The following is a 19,319-nucleotide window of genomic DNA, read 5'->3' on the forward strand; positions in this document are numbered from 1 at the left end:
TATATCTGTAACAGCGCTCTGGGCAGCGATCCGGTCCGCTTACTTTTCGCGAAACGGAACTTTGCGCGCAGAAAGCTGATTGGCTCTCCGGTGTCTGTCAACATTCTAAACAGTCCGGAGCGGCCGCCATCTTATCTCTCGGTAGGATCGAGAGAGAAGAGGTGAAAAACGAAGGGGGAATTTATTGAAAGGGTGCAAGGTATACCCCTCTTGACCCCCTAGGATTGTTGTTGGGGTTATTAAAGGGTCCCGTGGGGAAAATAAAAAAAAAAAGATTTTTCACGGTAGAAGCGTTTCCCGGGCCGCGAACTGGGCCGCAAACTGGTAGCGAAACGGGAATTCGCCATTTTGTGCTTCGTTTTAATTGTTTAGAGACAAAAATTATCGCAGCACATCGGCCACAATGCATGAATATCGTTGAAAAGTCAGCGATATTCATGCATTATCCAGCAAATGCTCTTAGCCATGTTATCCACCTTCCATTGGATAACAGAAAGCTGATTGGCTCTCCGGTGTCTGTCAACATTCTAAATAGTCCGGAGCGGCCGCCATTCTAAATAGTCCGGAGCGGCCGCCATCTTATCTCTCGGTAGGATCGAGAGAGAAGAAGAGGTGAAAAACGAAGGGGGAATTTATTGAAAGGGGGCAAGGTATACCCCTCTTGACCCCCTAGGAATGTTGTTGGGGTTATTAAAGGGTCCCGTGGGGAAAATAAAAAAATATATATTTTTCACGGTAGAAGCGCTTCACGGGCCGCGAACTGGGCCGCAAACTGGTAGCGAAACGGGAATTCGCCATTTTGTGCTTCGTTTTAATTGTTTAGAGACAAAAATTATCGCCGCACATCGGCCACAATGCATGAATATCGCTGAAAAGTCAGCGATATTCATGCATTATCCAGCAAATGCTCTTAGCCATGTTATCCACCTTCTATTGGATAACAGAAAGCTGATTGGCTCTCCGGTGTCTGTCAACATTCTAAATAGTCCGGAGCGGCCGCCATCTTATCTCTCGGTAGGATCGAGAGAGAAGAAGAGGTGAAAAACGAAGGGGGAATTTATTGAAAGGGGGCAAGGTATACCCCTCTTGACCCCTAGGAATGTTGTTGGGGTTATTAAAGGGTCCCGTGGGGAAAATAAAAATTTTTTTATTTTTCACGGTAGAAGCGCTTCACGGGCCGCGAACTGGGCCGCAAACTGGTAGCGAAACGGGAATTCGCCATTTTGTGCTTCGTTTTAATTGTTTAGAGACAAAAATGATCGCCGCACATCGGCCACAATGCATGAATATCGCTGAAAAGTCAGCGATATTCATGCATTATCCAGCAAATGCTCTTAGCCATGTTATCCACCTTCCATTGGATAACATGGCTAAAAACCGCTCTGTGCGTGAGCTTTTTTTTTTTTTGCTGCGTGACGTTTGTTAACGTTCGATTCGATGGAAATCAGGAAGTGTTGAACACCATTTTGTCACTGCGAGTAAATATTTTGTTATAAATGAATCCTTATTGATAAACATTGTCTGCGCCATCTTGCGTTTTTGTCCAATGCCACAATTTTGTCGTGCACAGCAGCCATTTTAGATGCCTTGACCAGGGCCACTCTCTGCACGCCGTCGATTCTCAGCATGGCTCCCCACCCTCGCACGCATCTCCCCCACGCAATGGTCACCCCCGCTCTCTCTCTCATGCATGGGCCATATACTTCCCCCATCTGCGCTGCTCTTCTCTGAGAATCACACCCTGTGCCCGTTCGACACCTCCCTTTCACCCTATTCACTACCGCACCCTCTGACACTTCTCTTCCTCTGTGTCCGATTGTCCAGGCCGGACCTAGGCTATCACCTAGCCCTGCGGATGTAGTGTATGGCTCCAGCTGTAGAGTATCCAGACATGCCAACCCTCCCGATTCAGGTGTGAGACTACTGATTTCAGTGCTAGTCTTTCGTTTCCCGATTCCTGCAAGGAAAAACCCGGGGGCATATTTCCAACAACTAGCGGTAATTTTTGTCTCTAACTTGTTTAGAGACAATAATTATCGCCGCACTTCGGCGAATTTTATCGCACATAAACCTTGCTATTAGCAAGGTTTATCGCAAATGCGATAAAAAACGGCCGCAATGCATGAATATCGCTGAAAAGTCAGCGATATTCATGCATTAGTCAAAAATGCTCTTAGCCATGTTATCCACTTCCCATTGAACAAGCGCATGGTCTTTTAAAGATTTGTGAAGTACTCGGGGCGGCGGTGTGTGTGTGTCCTCTTTCAGGAGCGGGCGGGGGGGCACTGGCAGCAATTTGCAGGCCAGGCAGTGTTCAACACGTGCATCACCCTTTCTCTGCCTGCTATTGCGCTCCATGCTTCGGAAAGGTAAGAAAAAGAACGTGCATTTGAGTTTGAAATGTCCGATCTTGTAGCAGTACACTTGCAAAGCCCACACATGACAATAACCCGATTCAAGGCCCCATTCACCCGATTTTTTTAAAAAATATAGTACTCCAAGACAGTTACATTTTAAAACTTTATTAATATTTAAATATAACGAACGCAACAAAAACTGTAAATATATTTAACCATTTTTTGAAATTAACCAGAACTATAACGATAACAACAACAACAATAATATAACTTTTATGCCTAAATTACGCAAACATTTAGCTAATCTGCTAAAGGGGGGAGTCGCCATTTCTTTACAATAATCAATAATGAAAAATCCACATCAATAGGGTTGCCCGTTTTGTCGATGCAGCACTATAGTGCAATATACACAGCACCTGGAGTGTCAAGAGTGAACAGGTCTTTCTTTGTTCCTTAAGATGTTATCTCCGAGAATGCTGATGCATTGGTGTCTGTACACTTCTTTGTCAATTCTGTCAAGATGATAACTGCTTTATAAACAGACGATATCTTTGTTTAGTCATTAGTGTTAAGTGTGTCTGAAACTACAGTGCCCTTCTGTTTTTTTTTCTTCAGGCTCTACAGAGTTTTGTGTGTTGTTCTTTTGAGCGACAATTATTCCAGAGGTTTCAGGTTCACTTGTTTTGTTCTGCAGTGAGTTAACAGCTTTAGAGAGTTCATGTTTATTTGCTATGTCCTGCTGTTCGTGAACTGCTTCAGAGACGTCAGCCTCATTTTTTATATTTTAGTAGATCCTGGACCTGCCCGGCCGCGCCCAAAATGGCGCCGGTGTAAATGGGACTCGTAACTGCTTGTTCTGTACTGGTTGCCCAACCTTGATATCACGAGATACATATGCAGTTTTGAAGCACATGGCGGAGGCTTGTCTGCTGTAGTGGGGCGCCCCTTTATCGTTTCAGTCGCCATTCCGCCCGCTTTTGCTACACTGTGCCTCATCCGCCATTCAGCTGTTTACCGCCCGCTCTTACGGCTACAGCGTCTCGCTCACCATGTAGTTGAGTTGCTCCCACTCTTGCGGTGCAGCGGTAGGCGGCTTCCACAGGACTCTTAAAATGGCGGCCGGCTCTTCGGATTTGGGCCTGGTCCAGTAAAATGGCCCTGGGACACCTTGGAACTCGGACGCTTGTCTGCCAGGGCTTGGGTTCCATTCTCGAAAGCGTCCCCTCAGCCTTGAAGATTGTACAAAAGTCTTGGGCGCCCTCGACTCCCGCAGGCTTCCGGTGGGGAGCGGCTGCCATGATTGCTTGCGGAATGGCCACGACGGAGCTACGAGATGGTGGTGCTCTCATGGTGACGCCAGCTTCAGTCTGAAACATCCAGAAACAAGGTGGGGCTTTCATCGTTTGGGAAAAAAAAAGTTTTAATCCAATGAAAAGTGTTATTTTTAGGTCACATGACCTAGTCTTACATAATTAGGAAAAGAAAAGTAAAATGAACCAATGAAAAGTTTTATTAACAAGTCACATGACCTGTTATGCTTACGTTACGCGCTGCGCGGCGCGCTCTGGATCGTTTCCGGGAAGCTGCGCCTTGCGCACCGGAGCACATCCGGGTGCGCTAACGCGTCGCGTCATATGACGCATTACGCGACAATGCAGGTGCAGAATATAGTCAAAATGTCTCCACCAACCAGCGGTCGGAATTCCACCGCTTTCAGCAGTCCAAAAAGTTCGGTCAAATCTTAAGAGCGGGAGCAACTCAACTACATGGTGAGCGAGACGTTGTAGTCGCAAGAGCGAGCGGTAAACAGCTGAATGGCGGAAGAGGCACAGAGTACCAAAAGCGGGCGGAATGGCAACTAAAACGGTAAAGGGGCACCCTACGACAGCGTGTCTTCAGGTGAAACGGATTGTGGGACAAGGTCCAGAATGAAAGATTCTTCAAAAGGGAAAAAATTCCGCCGGACCCCGGGAGCCGGCCACCTATGCCGGGGCGATCTCAGGCCTCACCAGGGCAACACGACTTGGGGAGGGGGCAGGAGCCAAGCGCCCCCTCTCAGTCCGCGCCATCTCACCGCCCCTCGGGAGCCTCCGTCAAGCGGTTTAGGGAGGCACCGTATCACATTGTTTTCCAATGCAGTCAGGTCCACAAATGGACCCCACTACTTTGAATAGTGAAGCTGCAGCAGGTGCAAATAAGGTTTAAACAGTGTTACAAGAACTGCTTAGAACTCTGAAGTATGGCACTCAATAACCAGGACTTATGCCATTTATGTAAGGCAGTGACATGGAAGCAACTCAGGGACAAAAAGCATGAACGAACATTCACGTATGAAAATCTTATTTGGAGAAGGGGTAGAATCCAAACGCCCCCTGCCAGTTCGCGCCACTACACTGTATGTGGAAAATCTGAAGCCATCATTCTACAAACTCTCAACGCTTGTTATCAGTGCATGACTTTCATGCTCGATCGATTGAGCTAGCCGGATCGGGCAATAAAAAGTATAAAATAGTTATGTAAATAGTTATTTAATAAAATGTTTTATTCTGTTTCTTTGGTGGTGTGTTGTGTATATTTATAATATTTGCATAGGGTTTGCCGTTATTTTGGGCGGTGTGGGTGGCGGAGTCGAGCTGTTTTGCAGCCCTCATGGTGTGGAGCTCAATTCATTTCACTATTTTCGTATTTCTCATGAAGGGTTATTCCTAATGTTTGTATTTTACCGAGGTTAAAAAGAGATCGAATTAGTGGTCTACTGATTTTGCTCGATTACTTTTATTTTTTAACACGATTTTTCACTATCTGCAAAGACTAAACAGAGTATTGCGACTTTGTGCTTGTTTGTAAATAGAGAATGATCCAAAGAGAACCAATTGTAAAACAGTAAATGCTTGGATAATAATCAATCAAATGGAGAGACAAGCAGGTACGACGGATTACAACAGGGGTAAAGGTCTGCGTTAACTACCCTTCACTATCTGCAAGGAGAGAGTACAACTAAGAGAAAAGAGGGGAGGGGGGGGGCAGCGTTCAAAGCACATCAGCGTGCATAAACACGAAAACGTTTTTACCTATCACGTACTTGACATTTGACAGCTTTTGATGTTTGCTATTAAAAAACCATTGAAATTCACAGAAAAAACCATAGGTTATACTCCATATATAGTTAGGAATTTGCATTTACAAAACCTTGAAAATTCAATGAAAAAACCATTGGTTTTAGGCCATATATAGTTAGGGATTTGCATTTAGAAAACCTTATTTTACTCGCATAAAACCATTGAAATTCCATATATAGTTATAAGCGCTAACTATATATCGCGCACCCGCAATCCACTGCTGATGATGTCACATATTACATCATTCATGACATGGTTAGTGACATCACTGATGACATCTCAAATGACATCACTGATGACATCACTGATAACATCTCATTTGACATGACTGATCACATCACTGATGATATCATTCATGGGATAATACCATGAACCTCTTCAGACTCTAATATAACCTTAGATACAATCAGTGTAAACAGACAGTCACTCATCCATGGAGTTACTCACACACCTAGTCAGTTATGCCAAAAATCAATCACACCTCCATTTTCTCAACTATACAGTTATACACACCTTACTTATTCAAACATATACTAACACATATTTACTTTACTCTCTTATACAATCTCTGATACATGTTCACAATGATCCATACAGCCACTCACACATTCACTAGCTCTTATGCACAGTTATTTATAGATGTCAACTCTCACATGTATTGTGTTTTACATATGTACTTAATATGACATGTAGCACTGAGATATCCATTCACTCACTAATACACTCATGCACAGTCAACCGCCCATACAGCTGTTTCCACATGCAGTTTTGAATCTATACATATAGTGAATCAACTACTCACACATCTATGTACAGAGTCACACACCTCCCAGCCACCCATACACACACACTCAGTTTCAAATACAAATACTTGGACAACCAATCAATAACCCATACAGTTACTCATATAGCTACTGATCAACATATGCAGCAGTTTGTAGAACAACAGATATAATGATGCACAAATTAAAACAGTTTAGTCACTAACCCATGCACTCAGTGAGACACATTTAATCACTCACTCATACAGTCAGTCATGCACCTACTAAATCCTTCATCCAGACACTTATATATCCACTCATTCTTCAATATGTAAAACATATTTTAACTTTACAGAAACAAACAGTCACTGGATGTTGTAATCAGTGATGTCATCAGTGATGTCATTTGAGATGTCATCAGTGATGTCATCAGTGATCTCACTAACCATGTCATGAATGATGTAATATGTGACATCATCAGCAGTGGATTGCGGGTGCGCGATATATAGTTAGCGCTTATAACTATATATGGAATTTCAATGGTTTTATGCGAGTAAAATAAGGTTTTCTAAATGCAAATCCCTAACTATATATGGCCTAAAACCAATGGTTTTTTCATTGAATTTTCAAGGTTTTGTAAATGCAAATTCCTAACTATATATGGAGTATAACCTATGGTTTTTTCTGTGAATATATATATATATATATATATATATATATATATATCAGAGGAGGGGGTGAGGTTTCAGAGAAGAGAAGCATGGAATTGTGAAAGAGTGCACGATTACAGTAAATCCCAGAAACTGTTCATGGAGGGAGGGGTGCTTAGACCTGAAATTATTAAAAGTCTTTTATGAAATCCATGTTTGATGGAGTCACATGAACGGAGGGGTGATAGGTTTCCAAAGTATTGATGCAAAACCAGAACCCTGACATGCACAAGGTATCCAGTTACACCTCCCTCTGTGTCCTCTGAACCCATGAAGCACCAGTGGACCGACAAACTGATACCCATCAAGGACTCCTCTTCATTATCATTGGCGGTTGTATCCCACGTCATCAGAGCGATATATTATTATTATTATTATTATTATTAATAAAAACATTTGTAACGCGCTCTATCACCATTGGTTTCTTGGCGCTGATAGACAAATGGGGTGGACCGAAAGCAGGAGGTTTAGTCAAATGCAGCTTGGAAGAGCAGAGTTTTTAAAAGTCTGCGAAAACAGTCAAGCTTTGGACAAAGACGAAGGGAAAGGGGAAGGGAGTTCCAAGTGGAGGGGGCCAGGACGGAGAAGCTCAGACCACCGTGCTTTTTCCTTTTAAATCTAGGCACCACAAGGAGGTTTGATGAGGCTGAGCGAAGGGCTCTCGTAGGGATGTGACGGGTCAGAGCCGAAGAAATGAAAACGGGCGCTGCATCAGATAGGGCTTTAAAGGTGGTACATGCCAATTTGAAGGTGCAGCGTTTGGATACCGGGAGCCAGTGTAGGCTACGAAGGAGGGGAGTGACATGTTGGTGCTTAGGCTGGTGGAAGATCAGGCGGGCGGCCTGATTCTGCACCAGCTGCAGCCGTTGAAGGTGGCAAGCTGGAATCCCTGCATAGAGAATATTGGCGTAATCGAGCCTGGAGGTGATAAGCGCTATGACCACTTGGGTCAGGGCTTCTTTACTGAAATACCTGCTGATCTTGCGGATCCGCCTGAGGTGGAAGAAACAGGCAGAAGTGACCGCGTTGATCTGGGGTCGCATTGACAGGTCCTCAGAAATAATCACCCCCAGGCTTTTGACAGAGCTCACGGGAGAGGGTGCTAACCCCAAGGAAGTTGGCCAGAACGTGGGGTTCCAGGGATGATTGGGGCCTCCTACCAGGACGAGCTCTGTTTTTGTGGGGTTCAGCTTTAAGTGGCTGTGGTGCATCCACTCCGCGATGGTCATCATGGTGGTCTGAAAATTAGTGCGGGAAGAAGGGAGGGAGTCTATGGGGAAAATTAACTGAAGATCATCGGCATAATTAAATATTTTGACCGGGGAGTTACGGAGGGAAACTAATAAAGGTTGGAGGTACAAATTAAAAAGGAGAGGAGAAAATGCTGAGCCCTGAGGGACTCCGCAAGGAAGGGAGGTGTAAGAAGCGGAGAAGGAGGATAAGTGGACAGACTGAGAGCGTTGATGGAGAAAAGATTTGAGCCAATCAAGGGCCACGCCCTGAATGCCAGCGTTGTGGACACGGTCGATCAAAAGAGTGTGATCGACCGTGTCGAAAGCTGCCGAGAGGTCTAATAGGACAAGGGCTTGAGGGGTGTTTTTATCCGCACCTTTCCTAAGGGTGTCCATTACAGCTACGATGACCGCCTCGGTGGAGTGGAGGGGTCTGAATCCTGCTTGTTGGGGGTCTAAGAAGGAAGATTGCTCTATAAAAGAGCTCAAACAGCGAGTGACAAAGGTCTCCAGGATCTTTCCTAAGTAAGGTAGGAGAGAGATGGGTCTGTAATTACTAAGAGTTGAAGGGTCTGCGGTAGATTTCTTTAGTATCGGTAAAACTGCAGCTTGCTTAAAAGAAGATGGGACCTTCCCGCTGGCAAGGGAGTTGTTAAGTAGTGCCAAAGGGGGGCCTGGGCAAGCAAGGAAAGCTTCTTTTAAGACCTGCGGGGGGCAGCAGTCGTTGGGAGAGCCCGAGCTGACTTTATGAAGAAGATTAGTGAACTCTTCTAAGGATATAGGAGGGAACTCTGTAAGGATATTCGTATTTGTGGGGGGGAGAAGGGGAGAAGTGGGAAAGGCCGGAGATGGAATATTATTTTTTATTGTGATTATTTTATCTATAAAGTAAGAATTAAGTGAGTCACAGAGGGTTTGGGTCGGCTGCGGTTGGAGGGTGACTCCATCTGGCATGGAGAGCTCGTTTACGATTGAAAAAATATCCTTAGTTTTATTGTTGGAGTTCAAAATTTTTTGAGAAAAGTATGCCGTCTTGGCCTCCAAGATTAATCGTTTGTAGGATTTCAGGGCCTCGATGTAGGCTAGTTTAAGCAGAGGATCGTAGTGGCGACGCCAACGGCGTTCAGATTGACGCAGTGCAAGTTTTTCTGCTTTAAGTTGGTCCGTGAACCAACGTTGAGCGTCGTGGGGACGCTTAGTTTTAATTTTCTTTAGAGGGGCAACTTCATCGCTAGCCTGTTGCAGCCATTCATCAAGATTATCAGCTTGATGCTCTAATGAGGTCGACGACAGGGGTGCAGTAGAAATCAGTGAGTCAAGAAAGTCAGGCAAGTTGGCCCTTTTCCAGTTACGAGCCAAGATGTTGGAGGGACGGGGAGGGGGACAGAGGGTGTGCAAGTGTAGGTGGAAGGAAATGAAATAGTGATCAGACCAGGAGCAAGGGAAAACCGAAGGAGATGATATATCGAGGTTAGAGGTCCAAACTTGGTCAAGGGTATGACCTTTCAGATGGGTGGGGGTGTGAATGTGTTGGGTAAGATTCATGCCTGTGAGCAGGTCTGTGAATTCCACCGACGAATGATTTTCATGGGCATCGGCTGGCCAGTAATTAAAATCTCCAATTACCACGATATTAGCGTGGTTAATTGCTAAGTGAGCAATTGCGTCGCTGAAGAGTTGGGGAAAGAGAGGCATAGAGTCCGGGGGTCGGTAGGCAAGGACACAAACGAATTAACTTTGTACCGTGTAAGGCACCTTAAGGGTGTCATTGAATTACGGGAGACCGGCTGTCCAGAAGCAGCAGAATGAGCGCAACAGGACATTACAGCGCAATTTTTTTCACCAGCCCACGAGGGTTTGAACTGTGTTTTTTTACCACTTTTTTAGTGATGAACTCACTTGAGACTTTTAATCATTGTGCACTACGAGATCCAGGAGGCCGCTGTTGTGACCACGCCCACTGAGGCAGGGCTGTTAAAGCCACGTGCACTTTACATCATCACCACAAATGGATGCCATTGAGAAAGGGATCGTAATCCCGAAACCGGTCTGGCCATGAAATTGATGGTGAAACTTTGTCTGCATCTCCTGCTGGCTGCTGTTTCCATAAAGAAATGGATTAAATCTATGCCGATCTTGTGGTTTCCTTCCTTTTTGGGGCTAAACTGTGTTTGGAATATATATATATATATATATATATATATATATATATATATATATATATATATATATATATATATATATATATATATATATATATATATATATATATATATATATATATATATATATATATATATATATATATATATATATATATATCAGAGGAGGGGGTGAGGTTTCAGAGAAGAGAAGCATGGAATTGTGAAAGAGTGCACGATTACAGTAAATCACAGAAACTGTTCATGGAGGGAGGGGTGCTTAGACCTGAAATTATTAAAAGTCTTTTATGAAATCCATGTTTGATGGAGTCACATGAACGGAGGAGTGATAGGTTTCCAAAGTATTGATGCAAAACCAGAACCCTGACATGCACAAGGTATCCAGTTACACCTCCCTCTGTGTCCTCTGAACCCATGAAGCACCAGTGGACCGACAAACTGATACCCATCAAGGACTCCTCTTCATTATCATTGGCGGTTGTATCCCACGTCATCAGAGCGATATATTAACTTTGTAAAGTGACAACCTGAGGCTGACTATTTGAAATCACTAGTTGCTTTTCTTGTGTTTGTCATGGTTTTGTTTGAACTCTGATGCATGTTGAGGAGGAATGTAGTATTTTCACTTGCACATATATTTGGGGCTTTGGTGTGTTGGGTGGGATAATGGTTCAGTCTACAATTATGTCACCTTGTAATACCAAGGTAACTGCAGGGGGCTGGGCCCGGCAATTAAGAGTATTACACTAACCAACGTGTCTGTATTTAAATTACTGGGCCAACACTACAGTTTGTAGCATTACAGCAGAGTTGCAAATAGCTTTTCGACAAAATTGTGAATTACAAGGACACAAGGGAACAAATTAATTCTGGTACTTTATGTGCTGCCCTGGTGACTCCACCTCTTAATTCACTGCCACATGAATCACCTATGATTCAGACAGAAGGATGCCAATTTATAAAGCCAAAATGTCTTTATTTTACATTTCTCCTGTCTCCTCTTCAGTTTACATTGAGGCTATGTTACAGATTTCATGAGCAAAGACATCTTGTGTAAAATCCCAACTTATTCAAATTGTCTTCTCCCATAGATGTCAAAGATTAGGCTTTTACCAACCACGTTTCATGTAAAGTTTTTTTATTTTATACTTTGTCAACATCACCACCTTAATGGACTTGAACTATTAAAAAATTGCATGTAAAACAAATCCACAGTAGGTTTTACATGATGAAATAACCTGGAGACTTATTCTTTTTATCGAAGTCTCAAGCATCTTTCTGCTCACCTTTTCACCATTATCTGAGATTTTGCGAAGAGGGCATTATTTCCTACATTCCTGAACTTGTCAAGTTTATTATATTTGCTTCATTGTCAACTCAGTAATAATTATTTTGCATCTCCTCAGCGACTGCTACAAACAACTAAATACAAGTCACTCTCTAATGATAAAGAAAAGGTTGTACTTAGGGTCTCAGGGAAATAACCGTTGACAATAAAATTCATGATCACGTGCCCTTCTTGCTTGGATATGTTTCAACCTCTGTATTGGAGAGACATAACTAATGCTGGAGAAAAGAGTGTTTCTTCTACTTTAAAAAAGGGATTTTGGAGATTAAGGTACAGACCAGCCTTCCTCGCTTTCATGTAGTGTTGAATAAAATGTGTATTCCTATGGGTTCTAAGGTTTCTTTAAACTTATTGGTGCTCTTGAATGTGTCTGTTTGAATTGTTGCTCAGAGTGGAGTGATGGTTGTCTTATGGTAGCATTTAAAGTCATTGTAATGTACTTATAATATACTGAGCAGTTGCCTGGACCCCTAGAACCTACAATGTGGGTGCTTCTTTTTTTGTTATTCTTAACCATGCCATAATGTTGAAATTTCTTGGCCGACTAGTACAGATAGAATATGACTTCCTCTCATCACACCACAAAAAAGAAAGTTAGGTAGGTTTCCGCTCAAACAAGTAGAGCAGGTTTTATTTGCAGCACTTTAGACTTTTTTATTGTCAGTTTTCTTCATTTCCAGGTCTGAGCACTTTCTAAACTCCTCTTAGAATAATCTGCAGCATAATTCTATAAATAACCACTTGAGGGCGATATACTAGTATCTATTATTGAAGGAAGACCATCGGAATACGATCTAAATGTTTCCCCATATTTAAAATATCTGTGCCATGAAGCACGCAGATATAAATCCTGGCATGGATCACTTAATTCAAATTTTGCGGGCCGTTTTGTAAAAATCGTGGCATTTTTACAAAATGGCCGATTTCACGATCTTTTTTGCAAACCGCAAAATCGCAAAATCCTGGTGGGTCTGCTTAATGTAGATGTTGAAAAGATGGGTGATGCTTGCTCTTGTGAAGTATAGTTTGAATGAGAAAGGGGGATTACGGATGAAATTTGTCCTGTTTTAAAGGTAGGATGTGATCCAGTCGTGAGTAGTCCGCTCTATGCCAGCTTCGTAAATTTTTTAGATTAGAGTGTCATGGTCAGCTGTGTCAAAGGTATCTGAAAAGACCAAAGAAAAGCAGTGCAGCAACCCTTTTCTGGTCTACTTTATTTTTAAGGTCATCTCAGGTGGCAATGAGGACAGATTCTGTGCCTCTTCCTGGATGGAATCCAGTTTGGAAGTCGGAAAGTATAAAGCTACCTTCACTAACTTGGGACATCTCTGTGAATGCTGCTCTTTCTATCAGTTTGCCCAGGAAAAGTCCATTTGTAATTGGTCTGAAATTGTCTGGGTCATGCAGGTCCAGGTTTGTTTTCCTTATTACTGGATGTATGTATGCCTTTTTTAAGTCTTCAGGAAAGATTCATGTAGTTAATTAATTATTGATTGTTTTTCTCAATGGTGTAGAAGCAGGGGTGGTTAGAAAAATGTTCTTGAAGATTTGTGTTGGACAAAGGCCAGATATGCAGTTGGCTGACCCGCTTGCTTTGATCAGGTCCAAAAATGTACTTTGTCATAGTTGTTTGAAACAATTCAGAGGCTGGGGTAGCCTACTGTTGGTGGGGATTGTTGGAAATGGATTGGTGCTAGTGTTTTTTCTTTGTGTTAAATAGTACATTCTTGAGTCACAGTGCGTGCTGATGACCTCAAATATGATATCCACATGGTAAATTCCCAAGTCTGATATGGCCCCGGTGACCCCAACCACCTGGGCCAAGTAATTTATTTATGGGAAGGAGGGCACGTGGACAAAAGCCAACATATATGGAGAGAGCATTGATGGTATTTGGACCTGGCTTGTACTCGTTAAAACTTGGAAATAAAAAGCAAATTTATCAGAGTTTTTGATTAATAATACCTTAGCCTACGATAATGGCAAGTCAGAAGAATAATCCAACTGGCAAATCCGCTATTGGGTCATCTGGTCATAACTTGCGTATAACCAGCATGTTAGTGATTACAAACCTCTACAATGACAAACATTTTACAATTTGAATGACAGATCCGAATTTCATGTGTTTGACCACTGCACACTGCATTATCAATGAATATACTTTCAGAATTAGTTTTTGCCAATTGAAAATGAGAATTTGTACAATATGTACACTCAATGGAAAGATTCACAAAGAAAGTGTTAATTCCACACATATAGGTATGAGTCTTTGCTTGAGTGTAGATTTAACCATGAAAATCACTAGTTTTCCATGGGTAAAACCAGAACCCTTCTGTGAATACCATTTTCACAATACCAAATGTAAACTTACACATTTGTTCATGCTAAATATTTCTGAGTACTGCACTCCACATTTTTCTCCCCAGGCTAGCTGCAATTTTGGCCATGTTCCTGTCCCTTTCCAAACTTATAAACAGATTTTCTTCAGCTCTTGACTATTTTTGGAGTGGAACTTCTTGGAAAACATATTCACAGGTTTGTGTGTGTTTGCACCACTTCATCCCAGACCAAGAACCATGGAATTCCTCCCAAAGAAGCAGATTTACAATCAATTGTTCCAATGTTAGTAACTATATTTGAAAGAATTTGAAATTAGGCCTTCTGCTGTCATTGATGATGCCATTGGTGAAGTTATATGAAATATCCCCAGAGATGTCACCTGTGGTGCGAAATATGAGGTCATGAGCACTTCACTAGCATACCATAACTGGGGAACGTCGGTGGTTTGCAGGGTTTTGATGTTTTTTATAAAATGCCTTCACCTTTCTATTTAAGGGAATTTATATTGTTGCTTATAATATAGATTTTTCACTGTTATTAGTAGGCGATTATAGTGCCCATGAACAAAAGCATTCGTTGAATAGCTTTAGTTGCACTGACAACTGTGTGACAGCTGAACAGTTCATGATAATTTACCTGGAAGGCATTATACCTTTTAGCTACGCCAAGGTAGACCGCTCTTAGAAAACATTGCAAGGGATGCAGTACTACAGAGGTAGGGGCAACATTAATAATCATTTCAAGGAAAGTATGCAGTATATAAAGTGGCAAAAGTATTAAAAGAATGGTTGGAAAAAGTACTTAATCTAGATAAACGTGCCACTTACGTCTACCTCTGATGTAGGGTGCAGTCTGAAAAACAGATGGCAGTTTTGCTCATGGATAGGGTTATGTTTTCCAATAGTTGTAATAGACTACGAGCAGTCTAAAAGTGTTTTGCCTGGGTGACTGACTGATTATGAGCAGTCTGTCCTAAACTCCTATTCACTGACAATATTTAAAGTTTTTTTGTTGGAAATTGTGGCCATAGATACACAAAACTCCTTTATATATCTTCTCTTCATTCATACCCCCCTCAGGGGATCACTAGAGGTTCATTCCATGGAGACAGGATTAAATAATATTTTCATTTTAGTGGGATACATGTTAATCTATTTTTCACTTAAAATTATAAGTATAGTTGGATGATGTGGGATAATGACCAATGCTAATGCACCACATCTGTTTACCCTTTCCAAAGTTGAAGATCCGTTAATATAACTTACGCAAACAAACGTCGCCACACAATCACAAACGGCGATCCACACTGTAAAGCGAGGTATTTGTTGTGGTGCAATCCCTGCACCAAGAAAGATATCATAGGAATAAAAGAAGATCTGAAAAACAAAAGTAAAAAAGTATTGAAAATTAGAAAAAGTGATAGCCAGGGTCAACAGATTGGCACTTTTGCACATGGATCTTAGTTCAGTGGCACTGCCCGCTTGCACACCTAAGTGTGACAACATTGTTTTAATGGTCACTTGAATATGACAAGATTGTTCCGATGAGCACCTCCGTCGAATGGCATTGTTCACATGTGTACTTTTGTGATTGTATTATTTACATATGAGCCTGAGTGTGATGCCATTATCCATGTAAGGACCTCACTGTGGAGCTATTATCAAAATATGCACCTTTACGTGTCAGCCCTGTCCACATTTGCTCAATAGTGTGAAACCACTTTCCTCATGTGCACATGCATGGTGACATTCCACACCTGTGCACTGGAGTATGATAACATTGCAGATGAACATCTGAATGTTCTGGTATTACACAAATAAAACTGAGTGGGATCATATTGGAAATGTGTACCTGAGATTGATGTCATTACACATGTGAAACTGTGCAGGATAAAATTGAAAATGTTCACGTGGGTGTGCTGACAATGCACGCAATACATTTGAGTTTGATGGCTCGATGGCTGCATGTGAGTTGAATGGGATGGCAATTCACACACATACAACAGCATGCAGTGGTAATATTCACATGCACAGGGGTGCAATGTTACCAGGCAAGGACAACTAAATGCCACCAAAATGTTCGTCTGTGCACCTATGCATGACAAACTGATACCATGATAACTCATTTTCAACACGTGTGCCTGAATATGAAGGTATTGATTATCGTAATCTAGAGAAACAAGCTATTGACCACATCGTGCACCTTAAGGTGATGCATTGCCCAGTATATATATATAAATGTAATGGTACATTTACCATGCCTACACTTGATTGTGACAGCCTTCCCATATGTGCACCCGCAAGTGACAACACTGTACACTATTACCAAAGAGTAACGTCATTGTCCACATCAGCAGCTGAATATGAAGACATGTGGGGTTACGTAGACAACTTTTACTCGTGATTAATTTACACATGTAATTTACTCTTCCACATTTGAGTAACTTTACTGTCAGTCAATAAATCATCAAAGTTTGTATAGTGTGGCTTGTCACCCAAGGGGGTTTCCAGACACTGTGGGGTTGAGCTATCCCCAGTTGGAGAGAGGTGGAGGTCGAAGAGCCAGGACTTCAGCAGCTTCCAGAATTCCCTCAGGAAGGGAACCGTGAGTAGGTGGAGGTCATTCCAGGACTTGGCAGCGAGGAAGGAGAAGGAGCACCTGGGCTAAGGTGAGGGAGGAGGAGCAGGGCTCATTTGTCAAATGGTGGAAAGTCTGGCAGTTGTTGATGTAGGTGGGTCCAGTTTTGTAGAGGGCTTTGTAGGAGTGAATGAGGGGCTTGAAGAGGCATATTTTCTGAACGAGGAGACAGTGCAGGGCTTTGAGGTGAGGGGTGATGCTGGATCTTCTAGGAAGATCAAGTATGAGTCTTGCTGCCTACTTCTGGAGGATTTGGAGGTGGTGTAGGAGTTCTTTGGTGGTTCCAGCACAGAGAGCATTGCCATTGTTAAGTACACTGGAGATTAGGGACTGTGTTACTGTCTATCTGGTTGAGATGGAGATCTAGAGGAAGATCTTGCAGAGTATGCTTAGGGTATGAAAGCAGGTGGCAGAGACGGGGTTGATCTGTTGTTTAATGGCGAGGTGGGCATCCAGGATGATTCTGAGGTTGCGGGCATGATCAGTCCAGGTAGGTGCAAGACCGAGTGCAGAGGGCCACCTGTATCTTCCCAGGGGGAGGGCTTGGTTCCAAAGGGCCGAACTCTGTCTTGTCCAAGTTGAGTTTATGGCAGTTGGTTTTCATTCAGTTGGCGATGTTGATCATGGTGGTTTGAACATTAAGTCTTGTGGTGGATGTGTTTCCTGTGAAAAATAGGAACATCTGGGTGATGATGGTGTAGGAGACAATCGGGTGCGGGAGATGTTGGCCAGAGGAGTCAAGGTGGTGTTGAAGAGGGTCGGGCTGATTGAGGAGCCCTACATTTGGCAGGTCACAAAATCTGAATGTAAAGTTACTCAAAAGTGTCGACTTATACATCTCGACTCCTTAAAAAAGGGATTGGGGCCAAATTTACTAGTGCAAGTCACTACTGCAAAAAAGAAACAGTAGTAAGTCCATCACCTTACATGTTCAACCACTGATACTGCAAAAGCCTCCTATAGAAAATAATAGACTCACAGGCTTAAAATTAGGTCCTTTAGGAAAGGATGTATGATGTAACAACGCGTGTTATTACAACTCGTGCTGTTACATCGCAGTCGTTACAATGACTGCATGTTACCACGCTATGCCTTTACAATGCAAACGCGTGTTATTACAACTCGTGCTGTTACATCGCAGTCGTCACAACGACTGCATGTTACCACGCTATGCCTTTACAATGCAAGTCTTTACATCAACTTGCGCTAGGTGGCGTGCTAACATTAAAAAAGTGTAATTTACTATTCCAACTCCAGTCCACTTATCAGTAGGGAAGGGGTTGGGATAGTAAACTACACCATTTTTAATGTTAGCACGCCATCTAGCGCAAGTCGATGTAAAGACTTGCTTTGTAATGGCATAGCGTTGTTACATGCGGTCGTTGTAACGACCGCGATGTAATAGCATTGCTGTGTACTGACCACGTTGTTAAGGATGCTTCCCTTAGGAAATAATTTTAGAATAAATTAAATATTTAAAATAGTTAAACATGCAAATAAATGATATATTATGCTGATTTGTAGAGCACACTATAACCAGGGATTGTATTCTAGTGCTGAGCACGTGTAAGACTAAGCACACTTAGGGCTTACTGGAACTACTCGAAAAGCCAAGTCTTGAGCTTCTTGCGTAATTCAAGAAGTAAGGAGGAGGTTCCTTTGTGTAGGGGCAGGTTGTTGCATACTTTAGGATCAATGTAGGAGAAGGCTGGACTGCTGGATCTGGTTTTCCATATGTGTGGAATTTGTGCAGGAAGGAGTACAGACCAGCAGAGGTGTCTGAAAGGTTTGTTTTGAGGTTTGCTGAGTCAGTGTTATGTAGGTCCATGTAAGTGTGGGTAGGAGTTTTGCTTGTTTATGAATGGGGAGCCAATGTACGTCCCTCACTTGTGGTGTGATGTACAACATGGGAGGCTGAGAGTGAATCTGGCTGCTGAGTTGTGAATTGTCTGCAACCTTCTGGTGAATTTTTGTTGATCCCATCATAGAGCGTGTTCCCGCAGTCAGACTTGCTTGTGACTAGGATGTGCATGATGGTTTTCTGGGTACTGATTTAAAGCTACTTCAGGGTATGGAAGCATGAGGAAGTGATGGCTCTGAATTGGCCTGTCAAAAATAAATTTACTGTCGATAATGATCTCAAGAATCTTGGCTTGGTTGGTAGGGGTGGGTTTTGGACCTACCTCTGTTGACCACCAGGTGGAATCCCACTGGATGTGCTATTCCCAAAGATCATGATTTTGGTCTTGTTGAAGGCCAGTTTTAGACAGTTGATCTTCATCCAGTTGGTGATGTCAGCCATGGAGACATTTAACTTGATTCCAGTACTGGGCGACGTGCCCATGAGGAGAGAATGAATTGTGTGTCATCATCGGTCTTGGAGAGCAAGTTGATACTATGATAGTGGATAATGCCAGTTAGAGGCATCATGTAAGCATTGAAGAGGGATGGGCTCAGGGAGGATCCTTGTGGAACTCCTCAGATGAAGTTATAGGCATCCTGTTATTTGTCAATTTAGATACCGTATATGGGTTTCCCGACTTATGCTCTTATATAGGCACAATTCCTGTTGCCCTTATTTAGGCATAGCAATCCAACCCTTATATAGACATTATCCATGCGAACGAAATACAGGCATGGTCACCTACATCCG

The 19,319-nt window shown here is 42.6% G+C and overlaps 1 protein-coding gene across 1 annotated transcript in view; it reads right to left on the reverse strand.

The window, feature by feature from the left end:
- LOC147679024 (solute carrier family 2, facilitated glucose transporter member 9-like) overlaps nt 1-19,319 on the reverse strand; it is an 803,060-nt gene that overhangs the window by 273,989 nt on the left and 509,752 nt on the right. Inside the window, exon 10 of the mRNA XM_086942759.1 lies at nt 15,295-15,405. Within this exon, the coding sequence (XP_086798885.1) occupies nt 15,295-15,405 (111 nt within the window). The remainder of the gene's footprint in view (nt 1-15,294; nt 15,406-19,319) is intronic.

The sequence above is a fragment of the Lissotriton vulgaris genome, chromosome 11, assembly GCF_964263255.1.
Source record: "Lissotriton vulgaris chromosome 11, aLisVul1.2, whole genome shotgun sequence".
Classification (NCBI taxonomy): Eukaryota; Metazoa; Chordata; class Amphibia; order Caudata; family Salamandridae; genus Lissotriton; species Lissotriton vulgaris.